General features: G+C 48.5%; 1 protein-coding gene across 3 annotated transcripts in view; it reads right to left on the bottom strand.

Annotated features, from left to right (window-relative positions):
- Nucleotides 1-26730, bottom strand: part of LOC122383748 (dedicator of cytokinesis protein 7-like) — a 649924-nt gene that overhangs the window by 548281 nt on the left and 74913 nt on the right. For all 3 annotated transcript variants that reach the window (XR_006256886.1, XR_006256885.1, XM_043370493.1), the window contains exons 5-7: nt 16099-16281; nt 5644-5762; nt 2450-2729 (exon numbers count right to left, since the gene is read on the bottom strand). Coding sequence is in view for 1 of the 3 variants with exons in the window: in XM_043370493.1 (XP_043226428.1) it covers nt 2450-2729; nt 5644-5762; nt 16099-16281 (582 nt within the window). In the remaining 2 variants the exon portion in view is untranslated. The remainder of the gene's footprint in view (nt 1-2449; nt 2730-5643; nt 5763-16098; nt 16282-26730) is intronic.

The raw sequence follows: 26730 nt of genomic DNA, 5'->3' as shown, positions 1-26730 counted from the left end.
TTGCCGAAATGCGATTTGCCGAAATGTCGATTAGTCGAAATGTCAATTAGTCGAAATGTAAATTTGCCGAAATGTAAATTTGCCGAAATGTAAATTTGCCGAAATGTCAATTGCCGAAATGTCAATCTGCCGAATCGGCAGTTTGCCGAAATGTCGATTAGTCGAAATGTAAATTTGCCGAAATGTCGATTAGTTGAAGAAATGTCAATCTGCAAACCTAGGTTAGGTTAGGTGGTACCTATTTGTTTACTTTAGGATCGATCATCAATTTACTTTTAGTGTAATCCCGGATACCCAAGTAAAAAGCAAATCACATGACATCCTTTGACCTCCTGATTTCATAACTAATAATTACCCATGGCACAAACAAGTTTAAAAGCACCAATACAATATGGAAAATAACATCAAATTGCTCGTGGCGAAGCAGTGCAGTGCCGAAGGCAATGCCTTAGGAGAGATTACAGGCAATGGTAAGTCAAATATTTTTAGGTTAAGTGGTTGTGTATCTGATGCACTACCACTTAACCTAAAAATATTTGACTTATTATTGTCTGCAATCTATTCATGTGAGTAACTTCTCCCTTATCAACGGGTAGGCAAAAATCAGTATGTCAGGTTAGGTAAGGTTTGGTTATGTTTTTCTTATATTTTGGTGACATGTAGGTATGTATCATATCAGGATTTAGGAGCTCAAAAATGGAAGGTGTAGAATTTACCTAACAAAACTGAGTCGTTCCTAAAGCTAATGCTTACAGGTTAGGTTAGGTTAGGTTGGATTAGTTTCGACTAATTGGCATTTCGGCAAATTGACATTTCGACTAATTGACTTTTCGGTAAATTGACATTTCGACTAATTGACATTTCGACTAATGAGCATTTCGGCGAATTGACATTTCGACTAATTGACTTTTCGGCAAATTGACATTTCGATTAATTGACATTTCGGCAAATTAGCATTTCGGCAAATTTACACTTTCGACTTATTGCAGGTCGGCAAAAAGGCATGTCGGCAAATTGCATTTCGACTTTTAGCACTTCGCCTTTTTGACACGTCGGCAAAATGCATTCGACATATTGACATTCGGCGAATAAGCATTCGGCAAAACGCAGTTCGGCAAATTGTCCTGTAACCATTTTTGCATTGTCACTTTGTGATGCTCAATAAAGATTGATTGATTGATTGATTGATTGATTTTGAACTGATTTTGTCTACATGCTTTTTATGAGGGAATCGTCTAAACATCTAAATTTCACTTTTCATGCAAAATGGATGTTCAACACCTAGTAGGGGAGAGTGGGGCAAAGCGGCCACCCTAACGCTTCTCACGATGCCAACGCTTGATTTTTAAACTTGGAAAGATTCTTTCTATACCAGTGTGATCCCTATTAAGTTGCCTTTTATTTCAACTGCGTTTTAGTTCCAAAGGCGTACACATATGGAAGATATTGACCAAACTTTAAACCTATGCATATTGGCCACTTTGCCCCATACCCCGGGGCAAAGCGGCCACCGGCATCTTCTCAAGTCCCGATATGAGAAACAAAATAGTTGCCTCATGTACGACTGGGGTATTTGATGGTGACAAGGTTTGAGCGAGGATGGATGTTTACTTTATCATCTTCCACCTGTAGGTAAACAAAGAAAGGATTTTCATTAAAAAAAGCATTTAATTGCATTATTTGGTAACTCATGCAACTGAAAAGTGGCCAAGATGAATGCATGACGACACATTTGAATATAAATAATGTTTTTATCCAGATGGTAACAACTCATGGCCAATTGGGGGGTGGCCACTTTGCCCCGGCCACTTTGCCCCGTGCATACCGTCCGAGACAAAAATATTCCAGCTTAGCTATTAGTGGGGTAAAAAACATTAAAATTGGTAGAATACATGTACGATAACCATGCAATGCATGGACAAGAACGCTTATAAAAAATTCCAAACGGTTATGAAATAACATAGCATTTAAAAATTATAAACATAGTTGGTAACCTGGCAAGAAATGCTTTTCCGTGTTTCACAGAACAATGGTGATGGGCCTGAAACCCCGGTCTGGCTCATGCGAACGACCGTGAAGAGAAGTATAATTGGAAAACATAAATTGGGACCGACGCCAGCTATGAAGGGCTAAAACGATGGGTGGCCGCTTTACCCCGGGTGGCCGCTTTGCCCCACTCTCCCCTAATTTCATCGTTCCGCAAAACCTTCAAAGAGCGTAAAAATCGGCTGTGATTATCCCCCTTGTGAAGTACTGTCTTAAACGATACTTTTGTCAACGAAAAAATGTCTCCTGAGCCATGCAAATGCACTAACCGTAATCATTGATGAATTTACTGTCGACTAATGTTTGTTTTCCAATTTTCGGAAAAAAGTGTCTTTGAGGTTTCGCGAGGCTAGACCGGCCGGATCGCCTACCGTGCACTGGGCGTGATAGCCGTGATACTTACCTTATCGTCTTTGACGTACAGTTCAGAGCACTCCCCAATGTCACCTTGCAGCACCTTCTCCAGCTTGATGACGAGGAAAATGTCCGAGGACGGGTACGTGATGTCAAAGATGCAGCTCTTGCTCAGCGTGCTGAAGTCGACGTACGGCACGTGGGCACGCAACATGTTCTTTATCTGCTCCGAATTCATGTCAAAGTAAAAGTTCTCCGATATCTTCTTCTTCCGACCAGCGTCATATAGTGCCATCGAGGCGAATATTGGCTCGATGGAGACCTCCAATCTGCAGCAAAACGCAACACCAGGGAAGTCAAGTCATTCCAATCCAGACACCAGCACGTCACGCACACCGACCCAAAATTACTTTGCCAATCAGGCTGGTTCACTGATGAAAAAAGAGCGCCGCTAAGACGCAATGAATTTTATTGTTGAAGACGTCATTGGCGTCTTCAACAAAGAGTTGTTGTTGTTTGCTCGATTTTATTGAACATTTTCGCATAAATAGAGATGAGGCAATCTGGGATCGGTGCAAAAGCTATTCAGCTTATTTCATGGCACCTCTCCCTCACACACTCTAGCTCATTCACACGTCTTTCACGACAAGAAAAAAACATATCGGGTGAGTGACCCCCACTGCACGTGCAAAATGCAAAAAGAAGAGGTGCCAAATTTGTTCCCATTTCAATAACTCAGTAATTACTGGGGCGATTTCGCTGAAATTTGGCATACAGGTAGGCACCCACCAGGCAATGCATTCCCATGTGTTGCAGTTAGGGTGCTACTGCACGTGGCACGTGTAGGGGGCGCTTCCAGATCTCGAGAACGGCTGGGCCGATTGCGCTCAAATTTGGTACACGGTTGGGGACCGGTTAGTAGGGTGCCGTGCAAAAGTCAATTATGAGCCTTTTGCACGTGCGCAAGTGCAGAATGCCGCTTCCAGCTCTCAGGAACGGCTGGGCCGATTGCGTTCAAATTTGGCACACCACTAGCGACCGGTTAGAAGGGTGCTTTGCACAAGCCATTTGGAAGTACCCTCTCGCCTTTCCGCACGTGCAGGGCTCACTATTTCGCTCGCTCGTTCTTCGCCCAAAAGGCGTTTTACTGGTAAAGGGTAGGTCACAAAAATGACCTGACCTGAGGTCAACGCAGGCCGAAAGCCACTTTTTATTATCGCATATGAATGACAATTAATAAGGGCCCTTTAATCGTCATCGGACAAAATTGCAACTTTCAGTGGGGAAAATATCAATGTCACTCTTCGAATAATAGGTCAAGAGGTAACGTGATTAACTTTTTTTCTTCAAAAATTGAAAATCCGAGACAGCCAAAACTTTCTCTGGTTGATTGCGAGTTGAACGATGTAAAGTTGTCCTCATAGAAAACCAATAGTTTCTGAGTTACGAGCACAAGCCACCAAACAAGCGTTAACCCGCGCCCCAGTGGCAGTCTCAGCCAACTTCGCCATAGTGGGGGGGGGGCATATGTTACCACTCACCTCTAACTAAAAAACTAAGAGGGCTAGAAAGACGCGGTAAAAAGCAGTCGATAGCGCTCAATGCGTACGTATGAAGTATTTCAGTCATTTTTCATCTTAGAGCAGTATTGGGGTCACCAAAGGTCATCAAAGGTCAAAATTTGACAAATGTCATATTTTTCAGAAAACTGCCGTTACCCCAGGAACTATGATAGCTAGAAAACGCATGGAAAAGTAATCGATAGCTTTTAAACTCTTCTTTTGATAAGGTCATCATCAAAATTGACCTCAGGTCAACGGTTTAGCCTCCAGAGGGCAAAAACTAAAAAAATAGCTGTTTTTACGAAAAGCGTTTTTCGACAATAACTTTTGACTAAAAAGGCCACATTTCCATTGGCAGAATCGTGTTCCTCTCGCCGAGACGCGTCAAATGAACTATAATTTGACCTTGAAAGGTCAACTTGAAAATTTGACCTCAGGTCAAGGTCATGACCTGACCGGAAAAGGTCATGTTGCATATCAGTCGATGCGTCTCAGCAAGACAGACACAATGAGGCGATCCCCAGCGTTCTATCTCTTTCCAATCGACAGTTATTGGCAAAAATCTGTTTGTAGCCTCAAATGACCTTGGATGACCTTTCTAGAGGCTATCAGCAAAAAAGACGCCTATGCGTATACACGAATCTAGAGGCATTTTCATTTTTCTCCATTGTTTATAATGGTAAGGTCACACCACTGGCCTGACCTTAGGTCACGGATATAAAAAATCCGAGATAAACAAATTATAGGCGCCCATAACATCAAGCTAGGTATCCACCAAGTTTAAAACCTCTCTGACAAACACTGCAGGCTGGACATGATTGCAAACTTTTTTAGGCTTGGTCAGTGAACTTGACCTGGTGACCTGACCTGACATGACCTGGGGTCAAGAATTTCACACATTGTCCAAAATCGATGTACAGAAATCTACTCCAAGCGGCCCGGCGCTACGCGCCGCGGTTTTTTATTCACGCGCAAAAAAAAAAGGCGACAGGGTGGTAACATATGCCTCCCCCCGACTGGGGCGAAGGTTAAAACGTGACCTCCAGGAATCGCCCGAGGCTATATCTCGAAAACAGTTGTTCGAAGAAAACTCCTTGCCACAGCTGGCTTCCCCGCCCATCACAACCTATAATCGCTGGAGAAAATGGTATTTGTCCTTAATGTGCCACTAAATAATTACACGGGATTTGCTGCTTAACCTAATACGCTTGACAATTTAAAATGCTATCATTAGAAAGAGCATTCAATTCTCTCCGAGATCCAATCATCACGTTTGCATGACAAGCAACAGTATTCTTAAAAATATAAATGTTTCGAACCTCTGCAAGACGATTTTTAGCGAAAATTATCTACGCCTTTCATTTGTCATAAAACTACGCACCTAAATTATAAAACACATTTGACAGATTCTGAAGTGGAAAGCATGCTTATCAGACACGGGCACCTCGATGCGGTGGATATTTTTTTCCAAACCAAAACATTTAGCCGTCAAAAAGCAATCGACCGAAATGGATAGATAACCCAACCGACACAAGAACAACCAAACACCCGCCGATCGAAAATACCCCTTTTCGCGTTGCGGAGCACGCGGGTCACCCTAGTAGCCTCCTATAGCCTCCCATACAATAAGTGGGGCCTGGCCCACCAACGCATGGGGAATGGTGAAACGGGTGCAGCTTACCTGAGCTGTAGGCACTTGACCATGATGCGCTGGCCCCGGTGCTCGGCGGGCAGAGGGGGCGGCGGCCGGCGCTCGATCATGTCCTCCTCCTGAGGCGAGCACAGCGCGAACAACGAGCTCTGGCCACACATCGGTCACATCAGGTTAGGTCACACAGCTCCGAGACGGTATGGCGCCAATAGTCAGTTTCGAGTGATCACAAATCAGAGCTTAGGTATGAGGGGTCTAAGAGAAGGCTTAGTTGAGTGAAATTGTGTCTGGTGCATAGAATAGTCGTCGAGCAGTGGAACCAGGGGGCAGTGGTGATGACCCACTAAACTCTGAGCAGGGTGGCTGATGTTCTGTACTGTCCACTGAGCAGCGTGGCTGATGTTCTGTACTGTCCACTGAGCAGGGTGGCTGATGTTCTGTACTGTCCACTGAGCAGGGTGGCTGATGTTCTGTGCCTCTGAGCAGGGTGGCTGATGTTCTGTACTGTCCACTGAGCAGCGTGGCTGATGTTCTGTGCCTCTGAGCAGGGTGGCTGATGTTCTGTACTGTCCACTGAGCAGGGTGGCTGATGTTCTGTACTGTCCGCTGAGCAGGGTGGCTGATGTTCTGTACTGTCCGCTGAGCAGGGTGGCTGATGTTATGTACTGTCCACTGAGCAGGGTGGCTGATGTTCTGTACTGTCCGCTGAGCAGGGTGGCTGATGTTCTGTGCCGCTGAGCAGGGTGGCTGATGTTCTGTACTGTCCACTGAGCAGCGTGGCTGATGTTCTGTACTGTCCCCTGAGCAGGGTGGCTGATGTTCTGTACTGTCCGCTGAGCAGGGTGGCTGATGTTATGTACTGTCCACTGAGCAGGGTGGCTGATGTTCTGTACTGTCCACTGAGCAGCGTGGCTGATGTTCTGTGCCACTGAGCAGGGTGGCTGATGTTCTGTACTGTCCACTGAGCAGGGTGGCTGATGTTCTGTACTGTCCACTGAGCAGGGTGGCTGATGTTCTGTACTGTCCACTGAGCAGGGTGGCTGATGTTCTGTACTGTCCACTGAGCAGGGTGGCTGATGTTCTGTGCCGCTGAGCAGGGTGGCTGATGTTCTGTGCCACTGAGCAGGGTGGCTGATGTTCTGTACTGTCCGCTGAGCAGGGTGACTGGCGTTCTGTACTGTACACTGAGCAGGGTGGCTGATGTTCTGTACTGTCCGCTGAGCAGGGTGGCTGATGTTCTGTGCCACTGAGCAGGGTGGCTGATGTTCTGTACTGTCCGCTGAGCAGGGTGATTGGCGTTCTGTACTGTACACTGAGCAGGGTGACTGGCGTTCTGTACTGTACACTGAGCAGGGTGGCTGATGTTCTGTACTGTCCATTGAGCAAGGTGGCTGATGTTCTGTGCCACTGAGCAGGGTGACTGGCGTTCTGTACTGTACACTGAGCAGGGTGGCTGATGTTCTGTACACTGAGCATGGTGGCTGATGTTCTGTACTGTCCGCTGAGTAGGGTGATTGGCGTTCTGTACTGTACACTGAGCAGGGTGACTGGCGTTCTGTACTGTACACTGAGCAGGGTGGCTGATGTTCTGTACTGTCCGCTGAGCAGGGTGGCTGATGTTCTGTGCCACTGAGCAGGGTGACTGGCGTTCTGTACTGTTCGCTGAGCAGGGTGGCCGATGTTCTGTGCCACTGAGCAGGGTGACTGGCGTTCTGTACTGTACACTGAGCAGGGTGACTGGCGTTCTGTACTGTCCACTGAGCAGGGTGGCTGATGTTCTGTACTGTCCGCTGAGCAGGGTGGCTGATGTTCTGTGCCACTGAGCAGGGTGGCTGATGTTCTGTACTGTCCGCTGAGCAGGGTGATTGGCGTTCTGTACTGTACACTGAGCAGGGTGACTGGCGTTCTGTACTGTACACTGAGCAGGGTGGCTGATGTTCTGTACTGTACACTGAGCAGGGTGGCTGATGTTCTGTGCCGCTGAGCAGGGTGGCTGATGTTCTGTACTGTCCGCTGAGCAGGGTGGCTGATGTTCTGTGCCGCTGAGCAGGGTGGCTGATGTTCTGTGCCTCTGAGCAGGGTGGCTGATGTTCTGTACTGTCCACTGAGCAGCGTGGCTGATGTTCTGTGCCTCTGAGCAGGGTGGCTGATGTTCTGTTCTGTCCACTGAGCAGCGTGGCTGATGTTCTGTGCCACTGAGCAGGGTGGCTGATGTTCTGTACTGTCTGCTGAGCAGGGTGACTGGCGTTCTGTACTGTACACTGAGCAGGGTGACTGGCGTTCTGTACTGTACACTGAGCATGGTGGCTGATGTTCTGTACTGTCCGCTGAGCAGGGTGGCTGGCGTTCTGTACTGCACACTGAGCAGGGTGGCTGATGTTCTGTACTGTCCGCTGAGCAGGGTGACTGGCGTTCTGTACTGTACACTGAGCAGGGTGACTGGCGTTCTGTACTGTACACTGAGCAGGGTGGCTGATGTTCTGTACTGTCCGCTGAGCAGGGTGGCTGATGTTCTGTACTGTACACTGAGCAGGGTGGCTGATGTTCTGTACACTGAGCATGGTGGCTGATGTTCTGTACTGTCCACTGAGCAGGGTGGCTGATGTTATGTACTGTCCGCTGAGCAGGGTGGCTGATGTTCTGTGCCACTGAGCAGGGTGGCTGATGTTCTGTACTGTCCACTGAGCAGCGTGGCTGATGTTCTGTGCCACTGAGCAGGGTGGCTGATGTTCTGTACTGTCCACTGAGCAGCGTGGCTGATGTTCTGTGCCACTGAGCAGGGTGGCTGATGTTTATTTATTTATTTATTTATTTATTTATTGCACATCTTTGAACCATCCACTGCAGCTGTGGCTATTCTTGGTCCAGTGTCATACAGGGCAGTAAGAGATACGAACAAGTTTACAAAATTGGAAACACACCTGCTCATACAATGGTAAAAGCATCACACACCACACGGTAGTCACTTCTCACTTCAGAGTACGCCTCAAGTTCCGCTTGAAAACGTCCGTGCTGAGCGTAGTCAGCCGTTCCGGCACACTGTTGTATAGCTGTGGGGCTCGGTACGCAAACTGACGCCGTCCTGCCTCTGACCTGACACGAGGTAGATAAAAATGGCTGTCTTGTCGCGTGGGTCGGTCACGTAAACTAGACACTCTTCTAAAAAGTGAAACAAGTGTAGACGGCTCTCCCGATCGTAAGATGCGATGAGCGAGGGTTAAAGTATGAAACTCCGACAGTTGCTTAGCGGTAAGCCAGTCAGGACCACTTAAGATGTCAGAGATGTGGTCAAACTTGCGCCTGCCAGCTATAACCCTGGCACAGAAGTTAATGACTTTTTGGAGCTGTTTGTGGTTTTTGTCTGAGCCGTTGCCATAAACAGTTAAACAGTATCTGACATGTGACAGGACGAGACCGTGTACGATAGTAGGAACTACATTTTGAGGCAAGTGATGTCGAATATGGCTAAGACCGATCAACATTCCAAAACACTTGTTCACGACATGTGCGACATGAGCGTCCCAAGACAATATCGGGTCGAAAACGACACCCAAGTTGCGCGCCGTAGGCTCCGGACGGAGACTCTCGCCGCGGAACCGCACCTCGAGCGTGGGAACGCTACGGAGGTTCCGCCGGCTGCCGAACACCATCAGCTGCGTCTTGGAAGCATTCACCTTCAGGGAGTTACCCCTGAACCATAAGTCGAGCGACGCAAGGCAGCTCTCCATCCGCGACACTAACTCAGTCAAATCACCCCTACTTCCTGACACTAATGTTCTATGTTCTGTAATGTTCTAATGTCTGTGCCATAATGTTCTGTGCCACTGAGCAGGGTGGCTGATGTTCTGTACTCTACACTGAGCAGGGTGGCTGATGTTCTGTACTGTACACTGAGCAGGGTGGCTGATGTTCTGTGCCACTGAGCAGGGTGGCTGATGTTCTAATCTAATCTAATCTAGTTCATAATGCCATAATGTTCTGTGCCACTGAGCAGGGTGGCTGATGTTCTGTACTCTACACTGAGCAGGGTGGCTGATGTTCTGTACTGTACACTGAGCAGGGTGGCTGATGTTCTGTGCCACTGAGCAGGGTGGCTGATGTTCTAATCTAATGTTATGTTCTAATGTTCTAATGTTCTGTACTGTCCGCTGAGCAGGGTGACTGGCGTTCTGTACTGTACACTGAGCAGGGTGACTGGCGTTCTGTACTGTACACTGAGCAGGGTGGCTGATGTTCTGTACTGTCCTGAGCAGCGTGGCTGATGTTCTGTACTGTCCGCTGAGCAGGGTGGCTGATGTTCTGTGCCACTGAGCAGGGTGGCTGATGTTCTGTACTGTCCACTGAGCAGCGTGGCTGATGTTCTGTACTGTCCGCTGAGCAGGGTGGCTGATGTTCTGTGCCACTGAGCAGGGTGGCTGATGTTCTATACTGTCCGCTGAGCAGGGTGACTGGCGTTCTGTACTGTACACTGAGCAGCGTGGCTGATGTTCTGTGCCGCTGAGCAGGGTGGCTGATGTTCTGTGCCACTGAGCAGGGTGGCTGATGTTCTGTACTGTCCACTGAGCAGGGTGGCTGATGTTCTGTGCCACTGAGCAGGGTGGCTGATGTTCTGTACTGTCCGCTGAGCAGGGTGACTGATGTTCTGTGCCACTGAGCAGGGTGGCTGATGTTCTGTACTGTCCACTGAGCAGGGTGGCTGATGTTCTGTGCCACTGAGCAGGGTGGCTGATGTTCTGTACTGTCCACTGAGCAGGGTGGCTGATGTTCTGTGCCACTGAGCAGGGTGGCTGATGTTCTGTACTGTCCGCTGAGCAGGGTGACTGGCGTTCTGTACTGTACACTGAGCAGGGTGACTGGCGTTCTGTACTGTACACTGAGCAGGGTGGCTGATGTTCTGTACTGTCCACTGAGCAGGGTGGCTGATGTTCTGTGCCACTGAGCAGGGTGACTGGCGTTCTGTACTGTACACTGAGCAGGGTGGCTGATGTTCTGTACTGTCCACTGAGCAGCGTGGCTGATGTTCTGTACTGTCCGCTGAGCAGGGTGACTGGCGTTCTGTACTGTACACTGAGCAGCGTGGCTGATGTTTTGTGCCGCTGAGCAGGGTGGCTGATGTTCTGTGCCACTGAGCAGGGTGGCTGATGTTCTGTACTGTACACTGAGCAGGGTGGCTGATGTTCTGTACTGTACACTGAGCAGGGTGGCTGATGTTCTGTACTGTCGGCTGAGCAGGGTGGCTGATGTTCTGTACTGTCCACTGAGCAGCGTGGCTGATGTTCTGTGCCACTGAGCAGGGTGGCTGATGTTCTGTGCCACTGAGCAGGGTGGCTGATGTTCTGTGCCACTGAGCAGGGTGGCTGATGTTCTGTGCCACTGAGCAGGGTGGCTGATGTTCTGTTCTGTCCGCTGAGCGGGGTGACTGGCGTTCTGTACTGTACACTGAGCAGGGTGGCTGATGTTCTGTACTGTCCGCTGAGCAGGGTGACTGGCGTTCTGTACTGTACAGGGTGTCTCAAAAGTTCGTTCACAGGTACCAGCCATGCTTTTTTGTCAATAATTCTGAATCAACAAGAAATTAACAGTCGAAATTTTGCATGGGCATTGGTGACAACCTTCCTCAAGCAGTCTCATTGTTTTCAAGTGCATTCGACCCTTCATGAGCTCACAAAAAGGGTTCACCTCTGACCATGGGTCAGGCACGAAAATGTAGGTTGCAAAGTCGGGTATGTTGTGAAACTCTCTGTTTCAGGAGTAATGGGAATGGTTAAGTCGGAAATGACACATGGCTAAGTGTCGGCGAGGATGAGTGCAACATGATGATCATCTCATAAAAACGGTGGCTAAAATTTTTGAAGGACGAAACCATGCGAGACTAACGGCGTTTTGAACGACTCTCGCACGACAGCAGACTCGTGTTCCGGAAAGCAGCTGAAAATGCGGTCATAACTATTGAAAACTGGCAAGAAGGTCACAGACAGAGGTTACCCATTTTCAAAAAGTGCAGGTCATCGTAAAATAAAGACAAATTATAATTTAAAATTGTTTATAATATCTATAACGCTAATTTTTGGGGACAATAACACAAAAATCGTCAATGCCAGGGACACCTGACCCTCCAAAAGTGTCAGTTATTGTAAAATTTTATCTAACGAAGTTTCAAGAGGCAGATCTGCAGCGAATAATTTTCTTTTAAACACAAAATCCCGATAAAACCACACGATGGACAGGTTTGGGCCGTTTACAAAGCAGAACATCTCCCGAGGAAAACAGTCCGCAACCGAGCGAAGGTCTTGGCATGGGGAATGACGAGCGCTTGGAATTTGCAAAATTTGCACAATGTGTCTGAGAAACAGATGTCCGACACATTCTGCTACCATATGATGCGAAAAATTTACTCCTGGCACTTCCCGTTTGTTCAGGACTGGGGTCGTTTTGAAAAGGAAAATGGCGCTTGGGATGTCGGCGCCAGTCATTCATGAAGAAGTTAGCGCCAGAGAATGCCTACAAAATACTCAAGAATGGTGTCGATGCAAGCTGTCGGCTTTCAGGGAAAATCAGATGTTGCCGGGGAGCTAGTCAAAACTAAATCCGACGCAGAAACTGCAGGGGATTCCCCTGCAAGAGCTTGAAAGCTGGTAACCTTTTATCAGCCTCCGGCAGCTGACGGAGCAACAAAAATCGGTATGGGCAAATATTTTTGGAGATACAGCAAAGGGGTTGGTTTCCAACCTTCTTAATCAGTTGTCAAAGCATGCATATTTGTCTAGTGTACACACAGACACCAAAACCTTATACTTTTGGCCGGTTCTTATATGCTTTTTTGGCATGGGAAATGTGTGAACGAACTTTTGAGACACCCTGTACACTGAGCAGCGTGGCTGATGTTCTGTACTGTACACTGAGCAGGGTGGCTGATGTTCTGTGCCACTGAGCAGGGTGGCTGATGTTCTGTACTGTCCACTGAGCAGCGTGGCTGATGTTCTGTACTGTCCACTGAGCAGGTGGCTGATGTTCTGTGCCACTGAGCAGGGTGGCTGATGTTCTGTACTGTCCACTGAGCAGGGTGGCTGATGTTCTGTACTGTCCACTGTGCAGGGTGATTGGCGTTCTGTACTGTACACTGAGCAGCGTGGCTGATGTTCTGTACTGTCCGCTGAGCAGCGTGGCTGATGTTCTTTACTGTCCGCTGAGCAGGGTGGCTGATGTTCTGTACTGTCCGCTGAGCAGGGTGGCTGATGTTCTGTGCCACTGAGCAGGGTGGCTGATGTTCTGTACTGTCCACTGAGCAGCGTGGCTGATGTTCTGTACTGTCCGATGAGCAGGGTGGCTGATGTTCTGTACTGTCCGCTGAGCAGGGTGGCTGATGTTCTGTAATGTCCACTGAGCAGGGTGGCTGGCGTTATGTACTGTACACTGAGCAGGGTGGCTGATGTTCTGTACTGTACACTGAGCAGGGTGGCTGATGTTCTGTACTGTCCGCTGAGCAGGGTGGCTGATGTTCTGTGCCACTGAGCAGGGTGGCTGATGTTCTGTACTCTACACTGAGCAGGGTGGCTGATGTTCTGTACTGTACACTGAGCAGGGTGGCTGATGTTCTGTGCCACTGAGCAGGGTGGCTGAGTTCGTTACCAGGAACAAATAATTATACGAAGATGAGTGGAAAACACTTTGAGTGAATTCCAGGGACACTGGGTGGCGTTCGGTGATGGGATGTGTACTTTTACCGACAGAATCTGTCCCTGCAGATGACAGGAACTGCCTCGTATATGGGGCCGGTTCTGTCAGATGACGCATGGTCACATAACCGACTCTAGCGTCGAAACTACTGGAGATGCGACCGAATCACCAATGGGGCATTTGAAGCCCTTGCTATAGGTAATATACCAGGCAATAAGAACGCAGATTTCCCTGGCTTGCGTCGTACTCTGTCTTTGGTTAATTGGGGTCTGTTAGACGGTGTGGAGGTAGACGAGGCAGTTGACATGTTCTACGCGTTTCTGGAATCTGCCATTGCGGACTACATCCGGACGGTTACTGTCCGGCGCAGATGTCCCCCGTGGTTTGACGGTGCAGTGCGGGCTGCTCTCTGCGAGCGAAGGAGGCCGCGTTCAGGCGAATGCGCCGCTGTCCGAGTGATGAAAGTGCGGCCGAGTTTGCTAGTACAAGAAAGTCATTCAAAACCTTAGTTATTTCGAAATATTATCAATATCTGGTGAAACTTGCAGACGACTTGAAAACAAATCCCAAAAGGTACTGGACTTGTGTCAAATGTGTCGGTAAGTCATCACAAATGTCGAGATTCATTTATCGAGACGACGGTTCACTTACTTCCGATCCTGCTGAGCAGGTGGAGATTTTTAGCAAGGCTTTCGCAAGCAAATTTACTAACAGGAATTCTGGGACGACTCCATTGGCTAAGCCATACCCTATCGGCACTTTGTCTCACTTTCATGTCACTGAATTATCGGTCCGCGCGGCTCTTACATCTTTGACCCAGAATAAAGCATGTGGACCTGATAATATCAGTGCTAGAATCATTTTAGAATGCCGAGAAAAGTTAGTTGTTTCGCTAGCAAAAATTTTCGACTCATCCATCAACTCGTGGAATGTTTCCTACACGGTGGAAATCTGCAAACATCGTGCCGATTTTCAAAAAAGGGGACAGAAGACTGCAGCAAATTATCGGAGTGTCAGCCTGTTACCCCTGTTCGCTAAAAATTAAAAAAGGTAGTGTACGACCAACTTCTTCGGCACGTATCCCCAGTATTGTGCAAAGAACAGCGCGGTTTTGTCCCTGGACGGTCGTGTACGAGCAACTTGGCTGTCTTTCTGAGCTCGGCGTGGGAGGTCATATCGGAGGGGTATCAGACGGACACCATCTACACTGATTTCTCGGCTGCTTTTCAGAGCGTTAATCACGGGTTATTGATTCACAAGCTCAAAAAATCTTATAATCTTCGTGGCTCAGCCTTAGCATGGTTCGTCTCATGCCTCTCCGATAGGCGCCAAAGAGTCACACTGAATGGAAAAACGTCAGAATGGACGGGAGTTCTATCAGGCACCCCGGAAGGGTCGTTGCTCGCACCCATTTTATTCTCTCTTTTATCAACGACCTTCCGTCTGAAATAGAGTCAGGATGCTTGCTTTACGCTGATGATGCCAATTTTTTTTTTAGAAAAATTGTTACCCCTCAGGATGGTATCGTGCTGCAGAGGGATTTGAACCGACTGCGATGCTGGTCGAACAGGTGGGGTTTATCCCTAAATCCCGCCAAATGGAAGTCACTCAGTGTGACTCTGCGGCGCGCCCCGGTCCAGACCAACTACCAAATTGACAATATTCTGCTTGAAACTGTTGATGAGGTTCGTGATCTTGGCGTTACCATAGATAGCAAGTTGTCATTCTCGGCACAAGTGTCCCGGATTGTTTGTCAGGCCAACAGGGCTTTGGGCCTGATGAGCAGATCGTTTCAGACCGAGACAAGAAGATCTAAATTTAATCAGAAAACAATGATCGTCACTTATTTTGCCATGGTCAGCTCTATCCTGGAGTATTCTTGCGTGGTCTGGGCAGGGGCGGCCAAATCCCACACAGAGCGGGTTGATCACGTGCAGCACAAATTTCTCCTTGGGCTGAACAGTTACACCATTAATCCGTGCCACTCACGTCCTACTCCTCTCTCCTCAAACACTTTGAAATCACCTCCCTATCGGCACTTAGAACCCAATACGACCTCCTCTTCCTGAGAAATATCTTTTCTGGAAAGGTCGACTGCGTAGAACTCCTTGCCAAATTCCCGCTTCACGTGCCGCCGAGATCAAACCGCTCACAGCGGCTAATCGCCGAGCTCTCCTGGCGTGTCAAAACAGTTGGCGATGGTTTCTTGCGCCGGATGTTAAGGTAAATGAACATTTTTTTAGCTGAAACTGGCGCAGACTTTTTTAGAGATAGTTTTTACACTTTTAGGGCTCATGTCATGAAATACATACAAGTTTTATAGACAGCGCATAGTCATCTGTTTGATGTGTTCACCGTTCCATGTCTTTTTGTGACCGCATGTTCGTTTTTCATAACATGGTCGCTATCTATTGTCTTGCAACTTTTTGCATTCATTTTCGTATTGATCTATTAGCTTTCGTTCCGTGTTTTTATTCATCGACTTCGCCTTCGTCTGTTGGCGATTTAATAAATACACAATACACAAGTATCAAACACCACTTGTGAAAGTGTGGGCGCCAGAGCCAATTTTATAAAAAGTCAGCCACTATGTGCCCTACTCTCCCCTACTGTCCACTGAGAGCAGGGTTGTCGATGTCCTGTATTGTCAGTCGACGCTGGTTGCGACAGGATACCGAGGCCGGCCTGTATGTATTGTACTAGGACTACTGAGTGAGCCGGCCGCCGGCCTGTCTGGGCCGTTATGGCCGTGACGGACCTGTGCGCTGACCCGGTGCTGTAGCTGACCCGGTGGTTGAGCTGACTGACCTGTCTGGCCTGCTGTCGGTGCGCTTGGTTCAGTCTGTCCAGTGTCTCGGCCGGCACACGGTCCAGCAGCGAGGGCAGCGCCGCATCCGCCAGCGAGTTTTTCAGGTCGAAGTGGGACGAGGCCCAGCTGCCTCGCGGCGTGTCAGCCATCAGCCAGCTGGTGCGCGCCGAGCCCGACGGCGTCTGCGGGTTACCGACACACCGGCCACCGGTCACCGACACACCAGCCACCGGTCACCGACACACCGGCCACCGGTCACCGACACAACAGCCACACGCACTCACAATATACAATTCCTTTTGGCTTTACCTCGCGCGGTGTTACTCAGTGTCCTGATTTATCGTGTCAAGTATGCATATCTGTATACCTATTTGAGGTGCATATTTGTACCGGTTACTTTGTAATATATGTTTTCAAGAACACCTTTGCATAGCCTATAACAAGAGCTAAGCTATAAGTATGCCGCTTTGCATATGCTCAATAAATTCACTATACAAGACTGAAAGCTCGTCAATTACCCATTAAAATAGCAAAACAGTGCAGCGAAATAGTATTGAGGACGATAATATAGCATATGCGCCATGAATGTCTGCAGCAATTGCTACCATATTGCTACCTAATCCGTGACGTCATATTCCATAGTTCACCCTCTGTTCAACTCCGGCAATCCTTCAGACCCCGCAAACTTCCGGCCCAATTCCCTGGTTCCTGTAATCATGAAGTGGTTGAGCGCATTGTTCATCAGCAGCTCTACGTCTACCTCTCTCACAATCACCTTCTGGCATCCTCACAGCACGGCTTCCGCCCGCGGCACTCTACTGAAACCGCGTTGTTGTCCGTCACTGAACGCATCCTGGCCGCCACCGATAGGGGGGAGATCTCAATGCTATGCCTTCTCGATCTTAGTAAATGTTTTGACGTGATAGACCACGAGCTTCTGATGCAAAAACTTATGCTGCACGGTATCGAAATTTCCTGGTTCGCCGCCTATCTTCATGGACACACCCAGAGCGTGTCGTTGAACAATGGGTCCGGAAGTAGAGTGCTGTCTCGGCCTCTTCCTAATACCATGGGTGTCTTCCAGGGCTCTGCGTTAGGGCCGTTACTTTTCACCATCTTCTCTAACAACTTATCGCTGTACGCGGGTGATGCAGTAGTCTTTCAATATGCCGACGACACCCAGGTATTGGTAAGCGGTCCTGCCAGGGACCTTGGAGTTCTCATCTCGCGCATGGAGGTTTCGCTCGCGTCACTCAACGAATGGTTCTGCGCTAACGCCCTGAAGGTCAACGCCAGTAAAACACAGCTCATTGTCTTCGGCAGTCGTCAAAATTTACGCAAATTGCCAGATTTCAGGGTATCGTTCCGTGACGTAGCGTTGCAGCCGTGCGCGCAGGTGGGGAACCTGGGTGTCACTTTTGACAATACTCTTTCCTAAGACGCTCACGTCTCCGAACTCAGCCGCCGGTGTACGGGACTGTTGATCGGTCTCTCCCATGCGCGCCACAGTCTCCCGGATGGCATCATTAGAACGCTCGTGACAGCACTCGTTATCTCACACATCCAGTACTGCCTCTCAGTTTGTGGCAATGGGCCCCCAAAAAAGTTCGATCGTCTCCAACAAATTTTGAACTTCGCTGCTAGAGTCATTTTCGGTCGCCGTAAATTTGCCCATGTCTCTGACCTGCGAAAAAAGCTCGGGTGGTTGTCCCCGCGTCATATGGCTGATTACCAAACCCTTGTTATCGCCCACAAAGCCATACAGCGCGGCGAACCCGAGGAATTGGCAACCTACGAAATTGGCAATACTACGAAAGTGTCTCTGTCCGTGCTTTGACGTGAGTGAATGTGTGAATGCTGTGAATGTTTAGATTAGTAACCGCGGATACGGATTCTCAGCAGTAATCGCCACGCACTTTTAGAATGTGGATCGCTCATGATTGTTCAATACAATACAATAAAATACAATACAATAGCGGCGCGCATTTTCCCCTAGTGAACCCTAGTGAATGGCGTGCGATGACTGACCACGCCACCAAAGCGCGTGAAACATTGTCCATTTTTAGCTGATAAGTTCGGATGAATCGTTACTGATACTCTCAGGTGGAAGTTCTGAGCCGATGGAAAATAGTATGTGCCTAGAGAGGCATGGATTAACCCTCGCCAGGCGAGGGCCTTTTTCAAAAGGCGGACGGAGAGGGGGGTTGGTACGACTCCCCCCCCCCCTGGCGATTGGCTGCTATGGCACTTAGAAACGCCAAATTCACAGGTTAGGTGGACCCATAGGAAATCTCGCCCTTGTGCAAATTTTGTTGCTCTAGATTTTTTAGTGGGAAAAACTCGTGCGATTGGTAACTTTGTGTACTCCGTGTTCTACTTCTCATCCTGCATCTGATTCTTGAATCACCTGACCTGTGAGTGAACTGTATCGAATTTTATTTGCTGTTTAAAATTTTCGGTACTCGTCGCTGGAGCCGCTGTCGTGAAACCATCGAAAAAAAAAATTATCGAAGAGAAGAGCTCATCGTTACATAAAGACTTACGCATTTTATAATAACGCACTAAACGGGGCAAATTTTAAGCGTCTATCTGCAGTCGTTTTCAAGATAATCATCAAGTTCTGCATGACTATTTTCTCTCCGCCGCGCATGCCTTTAAGGCCCAAGTCTCCCCCCCCCCCCCAACCGCAGTCGGTTGCCATGGGGACCAGCTCCTATGGGGCCGGGCCGGCGCCCGAGACGCCGGTAGCCGGCTAACAACGGGTGCGTAATTTAGGCCAGGGTTCATAATGTCCAGGGCACAATGTGTCCAGTGCTCGAAATGGCCAGTGCCTTGAATTGGCCCGTGTTCACATTGTCCAGGGATTACATGGTCCAAATGTGGCCAACTGGCTGCAGATAGGGTAAATTCAAAGAGGCCAGGGTTCATAATGTCCAGGGCACGATGTGTCCAGTGTTCGAAATGGCCAGGGTTCATAATGTCCAGGGTACGATGTGTCCAGTGTTCGAAATGGCCAGGGTTCATAATGTCCAGGGCACGATGTGTCCAGTGTTCAAAATGGCCAGTGCCTTGAATGGGCCAGAGTTCATAGTGTCCAGGAATTACATAGTCAACCCAACCCAACCTAACCTAACCTAACCTAACCTAACCTAAACTAACCTAACCTAACCTAACCTAACCTAACCTAACCTAACCTAACCTAACCTAACCTAACCTAACCTAACCTAACCTAACCTAACCTAACCTAACCTAACCTAACCTAACCTAACCTAACCTAACCTAACCTAACCTAATGTAATGATGTTTGCCTACCAGGGATAAGGAAATAGTTTCTCGCATGAATAGATTGCAAGCAATAGTAAATCAAATATTTTTACGTTAAGTGGTTATGCATCAGGCTTCAGGCCTTCGGCCTGAATTCAGATACATAACCACTTAACCTAAAAATATTTGATTTACTATTGCCTGTAATCTCTCCTATGGCATTGCCTTCGGCACTGCACTGCTTCGCATTGAGCTGGTTCCGTGTTTTTTACATAATGACGTCACTATCAGTGACTATGTAATCCCTGGACATTATGCACTCTGGCCCATTCAAGGCACTGGCCATTTTGAACACTGGACATATCGTGCCCTGGACATTATGAACCCTGGCCATTTCGAACACTGGACACATCGTGTCCTGGACATTATGAACCCTGGCCATTTCGAACACTGGACACATCGTGCCCTGGACATTATGAACCCTGGCCTCTTTGAATATACCCTATCTGCAGCCAGTTGGCCGCATTTGGACCATGCAATCCCTGGACATTATGAACTCTGGCCCATTCAAGGCACTGGCCATTTCGACACTGGGCATATCGTACCCTGGACATTATGAACCCTGGCCAGAATGAATGCTCCCCGCTAACAACAATGCCGGCCGACCCTCGTCTCCTCCCCAGGCGGTCCGCCGGGCTGGCGTGCTCGGCGCGAGGGGACATGGGAGCAGAGAACAGCTGACTGTTCCCGGCACTGAGAACCCTCACGGGTCTCGTCGTGTAGAGTGCCAAACACCTGACATCAACCATCGACGGGACGACCAAATTGCTCCTGCCTGTGCATACCACCTGGCATTTCTGATGGAGGTGCGTGACCGGCTTAACAACAACACGGCTCGGGAAGTCGCCGAGACTATCCTGTGCAGTCTTCCCGCCCAGGTCGTCCGCCGTCATAATCGGCCACGCCCCCTCAGCCCAGTGGACGGAGCACATGGCCGGCCCGCTCGACAGACTCAGCGCCAGTCTAACCTGCCGACCGACCCGCCCAAATTACTCATCGTCTCCCTGAATATTCAAAGTCTGAAGCCCAAAGTTCAGGAGCTGACGTTTGAGCTCAATCGTCACAACTACGACGTCATGCTTCTGGCTGAGACCTGGCTGCGCTCGACCACCCCGAACCGCCTCCTGGTCATTCCAGGATACACGCTCTGTCGTGTGGATCGCCCAGCTGGTAGCGGTTACGGCGGTGTCGCTATTATTATTTATAGTCACTGTGGCAATTATCACCAAGTCTAAAATCACGTCAACCGCACTCAAGATCCCGGGCAGTGGGAGCTCTGCAAGCAGCCTGGAGTCACTGTGGGCGCTGCTAAAGCTTGGGCAGGGCCGGCAGCTGATTATCTGCTCCCTGTATCGGCCACCCCGACACAGTGAGGCTGCTCTGCTTGCCGACTTCACGGACCTCGAGGCCCAACTGCAACGAGTTATAATCGATTACCCCAGTGTTCCGCTTGTCATCTGCGGTGACCTCAACTGTGATTTATTGAAAGAGCCTAATTTCCGCGCGTGTCAACACCTAAGCAGCTTCCTATCAAATTACTCATTAGATCAATTAGTGACAACTGCAACATTTACCCCCGGCTCACTCCTGGATGCGTCTATTGTTAACAACCGTGAGCTCGTTTGCGACACCCGTGTTAAATATTGCCACTTCAGTACTCACAAATTGATCGATGTCGTTGTGAATGTGCCGAAACTGCGTCAAAAGCCCACTGTTATCTCGTCTCGCTATTTTAAGCGTTTAGATCACCCTGCACTGCATCATGACTTACTCGATGTCGACTGGGATTATGTATTATCCGCCGAAACCGTCAGTGATAAGTGGGATGCTTTCTTGTCTTTCTTCGTACCTGTTTTCGATGCCCATGCCCCAATTAAGCGTGTGTCTATCCGTAACCCGCCTGCTCCTCCCGTCTCCGCCGCCACTCGAGATCTCATGTCCCCATTTAGACCGCAACTCGAGCGAGTACAAAAACCTTAACCGGTCTGTCCGGGCGGCTTTGCGTGGCGACCGGCAGGTGAAACTACAGAGGGAAATCGGGGAGCGGGGCCCCAACAAAGTTTGTCAATGCATCAGGTCGGTGGTTGCCGGTAAGAAGGATGGTTCTGATGTTCAGCCTGACCTATCTGCCAATGACTTAAATTCTTTCTTTGTATCCGTCGGTCCTCGTGTCGCTGCCGAGATACGACCCCAAAACGCACCTACCGATTTGAATGTACGTCTTAACCCGCGCCCCACTGGGGGGCTATTTATAGCCCCCCTCCCGTTTTTCTGCAATAACGTCCAAACCGCTTCACGTATCGACGCCAAACTTTCAGTACCTTCGGCTGCATCAATTTGACACCTTGTGTCAAAATTTGAACTTCGTACCTACTATATGTCGGCCGGAAATGACGTCAGAGTGACGTCATGTCGGCCGATTTCGACGCAAAACATTGAACCACGGCAATCGCTCCCAAGAGCTTAGTTTTTAAGCTAGATCCAATTTCTTTGCATGAGAGGACTCAAAATAGACTGCGCTATCAAACTTCTGTCTCGGATTTTCGAAATTTTGAAAATTTTGAAAATTTAATATAATAATATCCAAAATTTATATTTTTACTTTTTTCAAAAAGTTTTTGACTTTTCGAAAAAACGGAATATATGTGATAAAACGCATTATTATGACTAACTCTAGCGAGTTTTAGCTAAATATCTTCAAAAATGGCCATGTTTTATGCATTATTGCAAAAAATTCACAATTATTAATTTTTCAAATCAATTTTTCAGCACGTATTTGACATCGCACGCCAATATACAGCACCATCGTGTTCCTGAGCTCAAACTTTATCCAATAGACACCTTTTTTGTTGAAAAATTTTAACTTCAAAATATGATTTTCTTTGACCTGAAAGTGACCTAACATAAGCTAAATTCGACTCAAAATGACCTCGAATGACACAGACGACATCAAATTCGAAAACTCTGACCTAAATGGACCATAAAACATGTGTCACGTGACCGACGCATGATATAATATTTTCGTGACCTGTGATGACCTGACCTTGACCTGAAAATCAAAGTACAAGTTTGGTACCCTCAGGGTAACTAGATCATCTGTTCCCGAGTGTGTGATCCAAAAATGAGCCTGATCTGACTTGTAAGACGGCGGCCAGAGCCCAAAACGTGAACAAGCCAAAATGCTAATAATTCTTACTTTGACCTGACCTGTGACGTCATCGGTGACCTCGAGGTCAATGAAATTAGGTTTCGCTCGACAGTTTTTCCGGGGCTATCAGACGCCGCTTGAATTTTGACGATCGGCCCAGTAGTTTCGGAGTTAGGAGGGGGGCTATGAATAGCCCCCCCCCCTTCCCCCCCAGTAGGGCGTGTTATACGCAGACTCCAGTGGGGCGCGGGTTAACCGTGTTGGCGCATGCAGTTTTCAACTTCGGGAAATCACACTTGCCGAGCTTGAGCGGACGATTTTCAGCATGCGTAGCTCGGGTGCTTGCGGTACCGACAGTGTCTGCGTTCGCATGCTGAAAGCCGGATTCCGAGCAATTGGTGGTGTCATCCTGCATATTATCAATACCTGCTTAATTCAATCCGATATCCCCGATTCATGGAAACATTCCATAGTTCACCCTCTGTTCAAGTCCGGCAATCCTTCAGACCCCGCAAACTTCCGGCCCATTTCCCTAGTTCCTGTAATCATGAAAGTGGTTGAGCGCATTGTCCATCAGCAGCTCTACGTCTACCTCTCTCACAATCACCTTCTGGCATCCTCACAGCACGGTTTCCGGCCCGCCCCCGGCAGTCCACTGAAACCGCGTTGTTGTCCGTCACTGAACGCATCCTGGCCGCCACCGACAGGGGGAGATCTCAATGCTATGCCTTCTCGATCTTAGTAACTGTTTTGACGTGAATCACGAGCTTCTGATGTAAAAACTTATGCTGCACGGTATCGAAATTTCCTGGTTCGCCGCCTATCTTCATGGACACACCCAGAGCGTGTCGTTGAACAATGGGTCCGGAAGTAGAGTGCTGCCTCGGCCTCTTTCTAATACCATGGGTGTCTTCCAGGGCTCTGCGTTAGGGCCGTTACTTTTCACTATCTTCTCTAACAACTTATCGCTGTATACGGGTGACGCAGTAGTCTTTCAATATGCCGACGACACCCTAGCCCGGCAGGCGGTGGGCCTCGCGGCCACCTTCCGCGCGGTGGGGGGGGGGCATTTTTTTGCCCCCCCCCCGTATCTCCAAAACTACTGGACGGATCCGGAAAATTCAAACGGCGTTCGATAGCCCTGTCAAATGTGTCGATGGAAAACAAATTTCATTGACCTCGGGGTCACCGATGACGTTACAGGTCAGGTCAAAGATAAAATGTTTCACCGTTCACGGGGCTTTTAGGGAAAGCGCTATAACACCGAGTAAAACGCATTTTGTCGAAAATCAGCGACAAAGCGTCAGTTGTCTAGTACATATGTTGCTATTAGAGGTCACTGGTCATACCAGGTCAGGTCACAGGTCAGGTCACCAAAGGTCACCAAGGGTCACCACATGAACCCAACTTTACTAAGGTTGTGCGATGCATGTTTTATGGCCAGTTTTTTATTTCCAACTCAATGCTGTTGGTTATAAGACCATCAGGTACGGTTTAGGTCACTTTCTGGTGGAGGTCAGGTCAAGGTCCCGTAGCTCAGTAGCTTGCCCGTCCCGTAGTCCCGAGCTAGGTCCCGTAGCTTGCCGGTCCCGTAGCTCAGTTGGTTAGAGCGTTGGACTCCGCGTGGTGAGAGCACGCGTTCCCGGTTATGACAGTCCGGGTTCGAGGCGCGACGGGCGCCCGACATTTATGGGCCTCCTGACAGGTATGTGCGGTTGGTGGCAGGCCGTAGCCAGGCGAAGTCAGCGAGGGGACCGGCCGTGCGCGGCTTTGTGCGCACTAGAGATGTCAATCGGATACAAACTTTTTGGTATACCGATACCAAACCGATACCAACTTGGTATTTGGTATTTCAATCGTAATGTGTTTGGTATTTTGTTGGTATCATGAACCCTCACTAATGTATAAGAGGCTAAGAAATCGGTAAAAAGTTGGTATTTCCCTCATTTTCCCAAGTTGGTTTGGTTTCGGTATTTCCCCATGGTTTTGTTTGGTATTTGGTTTGGTATCGGTATTCCGATTTTCCGTAATTGACACCACTAGTGCGCACGTTAAACTTTGGACTCTAAATTCTGCCATAGAATCGGAATTGCGCGATCGGAGGGTAGAGGGCAGGGTCATCGCAACAAGCTTCGCTTAGCGGTGGCTCTGTCCTTGTGAATCCTTCCCATCAAAAGTTTCGGACTAAATTTATAAAAAAAAAATTAAAAAATGGTCAGGTCAAAAAAGGTCAAATTCCAAAATGGATATTTTTGCCTAAAATGGGTATTGGTTCGATGCAGCTCGTCACTGGGAGTCTAATGGTGGTCTTTGTTTTGCGCTACGAGGTCTAGAATTGCTAAAAATTCAGTTTGAAAATCTGACGTCATCAATTTTGAACAGTTTTTTTCGCTATAACTTGGCCAAAAAAGAGGTATCGATCTCAAATTTGGTATGGAGATAGAAAGCGGTAGGGACTATCACATATATTCAGGCTTTTTCGAAATTCAAAAAACTGTTTTGGATTTTTCGGCTATTATATTCAAAAAATATATGTTTTGATTTTTGGGGGTCAAAATCCAACAAATTCGAAAAAAACGAAATAGCAGTTTTGTAGCCCTTTTGATTCCAAACCTTTTATGTCTGAAACATTTTTCTGTATCTCTAAAGCTATAGACCTGACAGCTCTTCCCGCGAAACCTTTTTTTGGGTCCAAAATGGCAGAAATGACGTCACTCTGACGTCATCAGCGGCCAACCTATCATAGCCTTTGGAAACATTTTTGGTCACCATGTGCGCTAGCTACTCCCGGGAGGGTACTGAAAGTTTGGTGACGATCGGCGCAGCGATTCTCGAGATATATTGAGAAAAAAAACTAAAGGGGGGGGGGGGCAAAAAATGCCCCCCCCCACCGCCTGGAAGGCTAATATTGGTTAGCGGTCCTGCCAGGGACCTTGGAGTTCTCATCTCGCGCATGGAGGTTTCGCTCACCTCACTCAGCGAATGGTTCTGCGCTAACACCTGAAGGTCAACGCCAGTAAAACACAGCTCATTGTCTTCGGCAGTCGTCAAAATTTACGCAAATTGCCAGATTTCAGGGTATCGTTCCGTGACGCAGCGTTGCAGCCGTAAGCGCAGGTGGGGAACCTGGGCGTCACTTTTGACAGTACTCTATCCTGGGACGCTCACGTCTCCGAACTCAGCCGCCGGTGTACGGGACTGTTGATCGGTCTCTCCCATGCGCGCCTCAGTCTCCCGGATGGCATCATTAGAACGCTCGTGACAGCACTTTTTATCTCACGCATCCAGTACGGGCGGCCGTTTTTGCGGCGTTTTGCGGTTTGCGGCGTGCGGCCGTTTTTTGCGGCGTTTCGCGGTTGGCGGCGGGCGATGCGGGCGTTTTTTGCGGCGGCGGTGTTTGCGTTTTTTGCGGTGTTTGTGTTTTGCGGAGGACGCGCGTTTTTTTTGCGGCATTTTGTGCGTTTTTTTTTCCGCGGTTTTCGGCGGGCGGGCGATTGTTTTTTTGCGAAGTTTGCGTTGGCGTTTTAGGCGTGCGTTTTGCGCGTTTTGCGGTGTTTGCGTTTGGCGGCGGGCGGGCGGTTTTTCACAATTAAAGTCCCAACCTTCGGATCCGCAGTGCTGTTCGACAAGCGCTGCCCGGGCCTATCTCACGCATCCAGTACTGCCTCTCAGTTTATGGCAATGGGTCCCAAAAAAAATTTGCGCCTAAAAGTTTATCGGTTTTTCGATATGTATAACAACTGTAGTGGGCTGACTTGCAAACAGGCGTCGGCAACAATCGCGAATGCGGCGCACATGTGACAATAAGCAAAGGTCATTATAGAGTTACGACGTACGGGAATGAGTTATCAGCTGTCTAATCGTAGACAACACAATGTCGAACTTAAACTGTAAGCCTGTATTGGTATTGTTTCTTTAATTTGGTTGTCAAACATTAATTTATGGTTTGAAATATGACTTTATGTAAGATAATTGATATGAAACAGTCGTTTATTAAGTTATGACCCCATCTCACCACACGAAAGTGGCAGAAATAACAATGATCAGCTGACGCATTTTCCTTGGACGAAACAGATCGCGCGGCCCGACGCACCACCACCGCACCACAAAGTATGAGCAGAAGCCCGCTAACAGGCGTCTTCGAAACCGCAGGAGATGA

Source organism: Amphibalanus amphitrite, unplaced genomic scaffold (genome assembly GCF_019059575.1).
Source record: "Amphibalanus amphitrite isolate SeventyFive unplaced genomic scaffold, NRLGWU_Aamphi_draft 000013F_arrow, whole genome shotgun sequence".
NCBI classification, from domain to species: Eukaryota; Metazoa; Arthropoda; class Thecostraca; order Balanomorpha; family Balanidae; genus Amphibalanus; species Amphibalanus amphitrite.
Note: the sequence above shows the minus strand (reverse complement) of the source record. Positions and strands in the feature narration are given on the sequence as shown.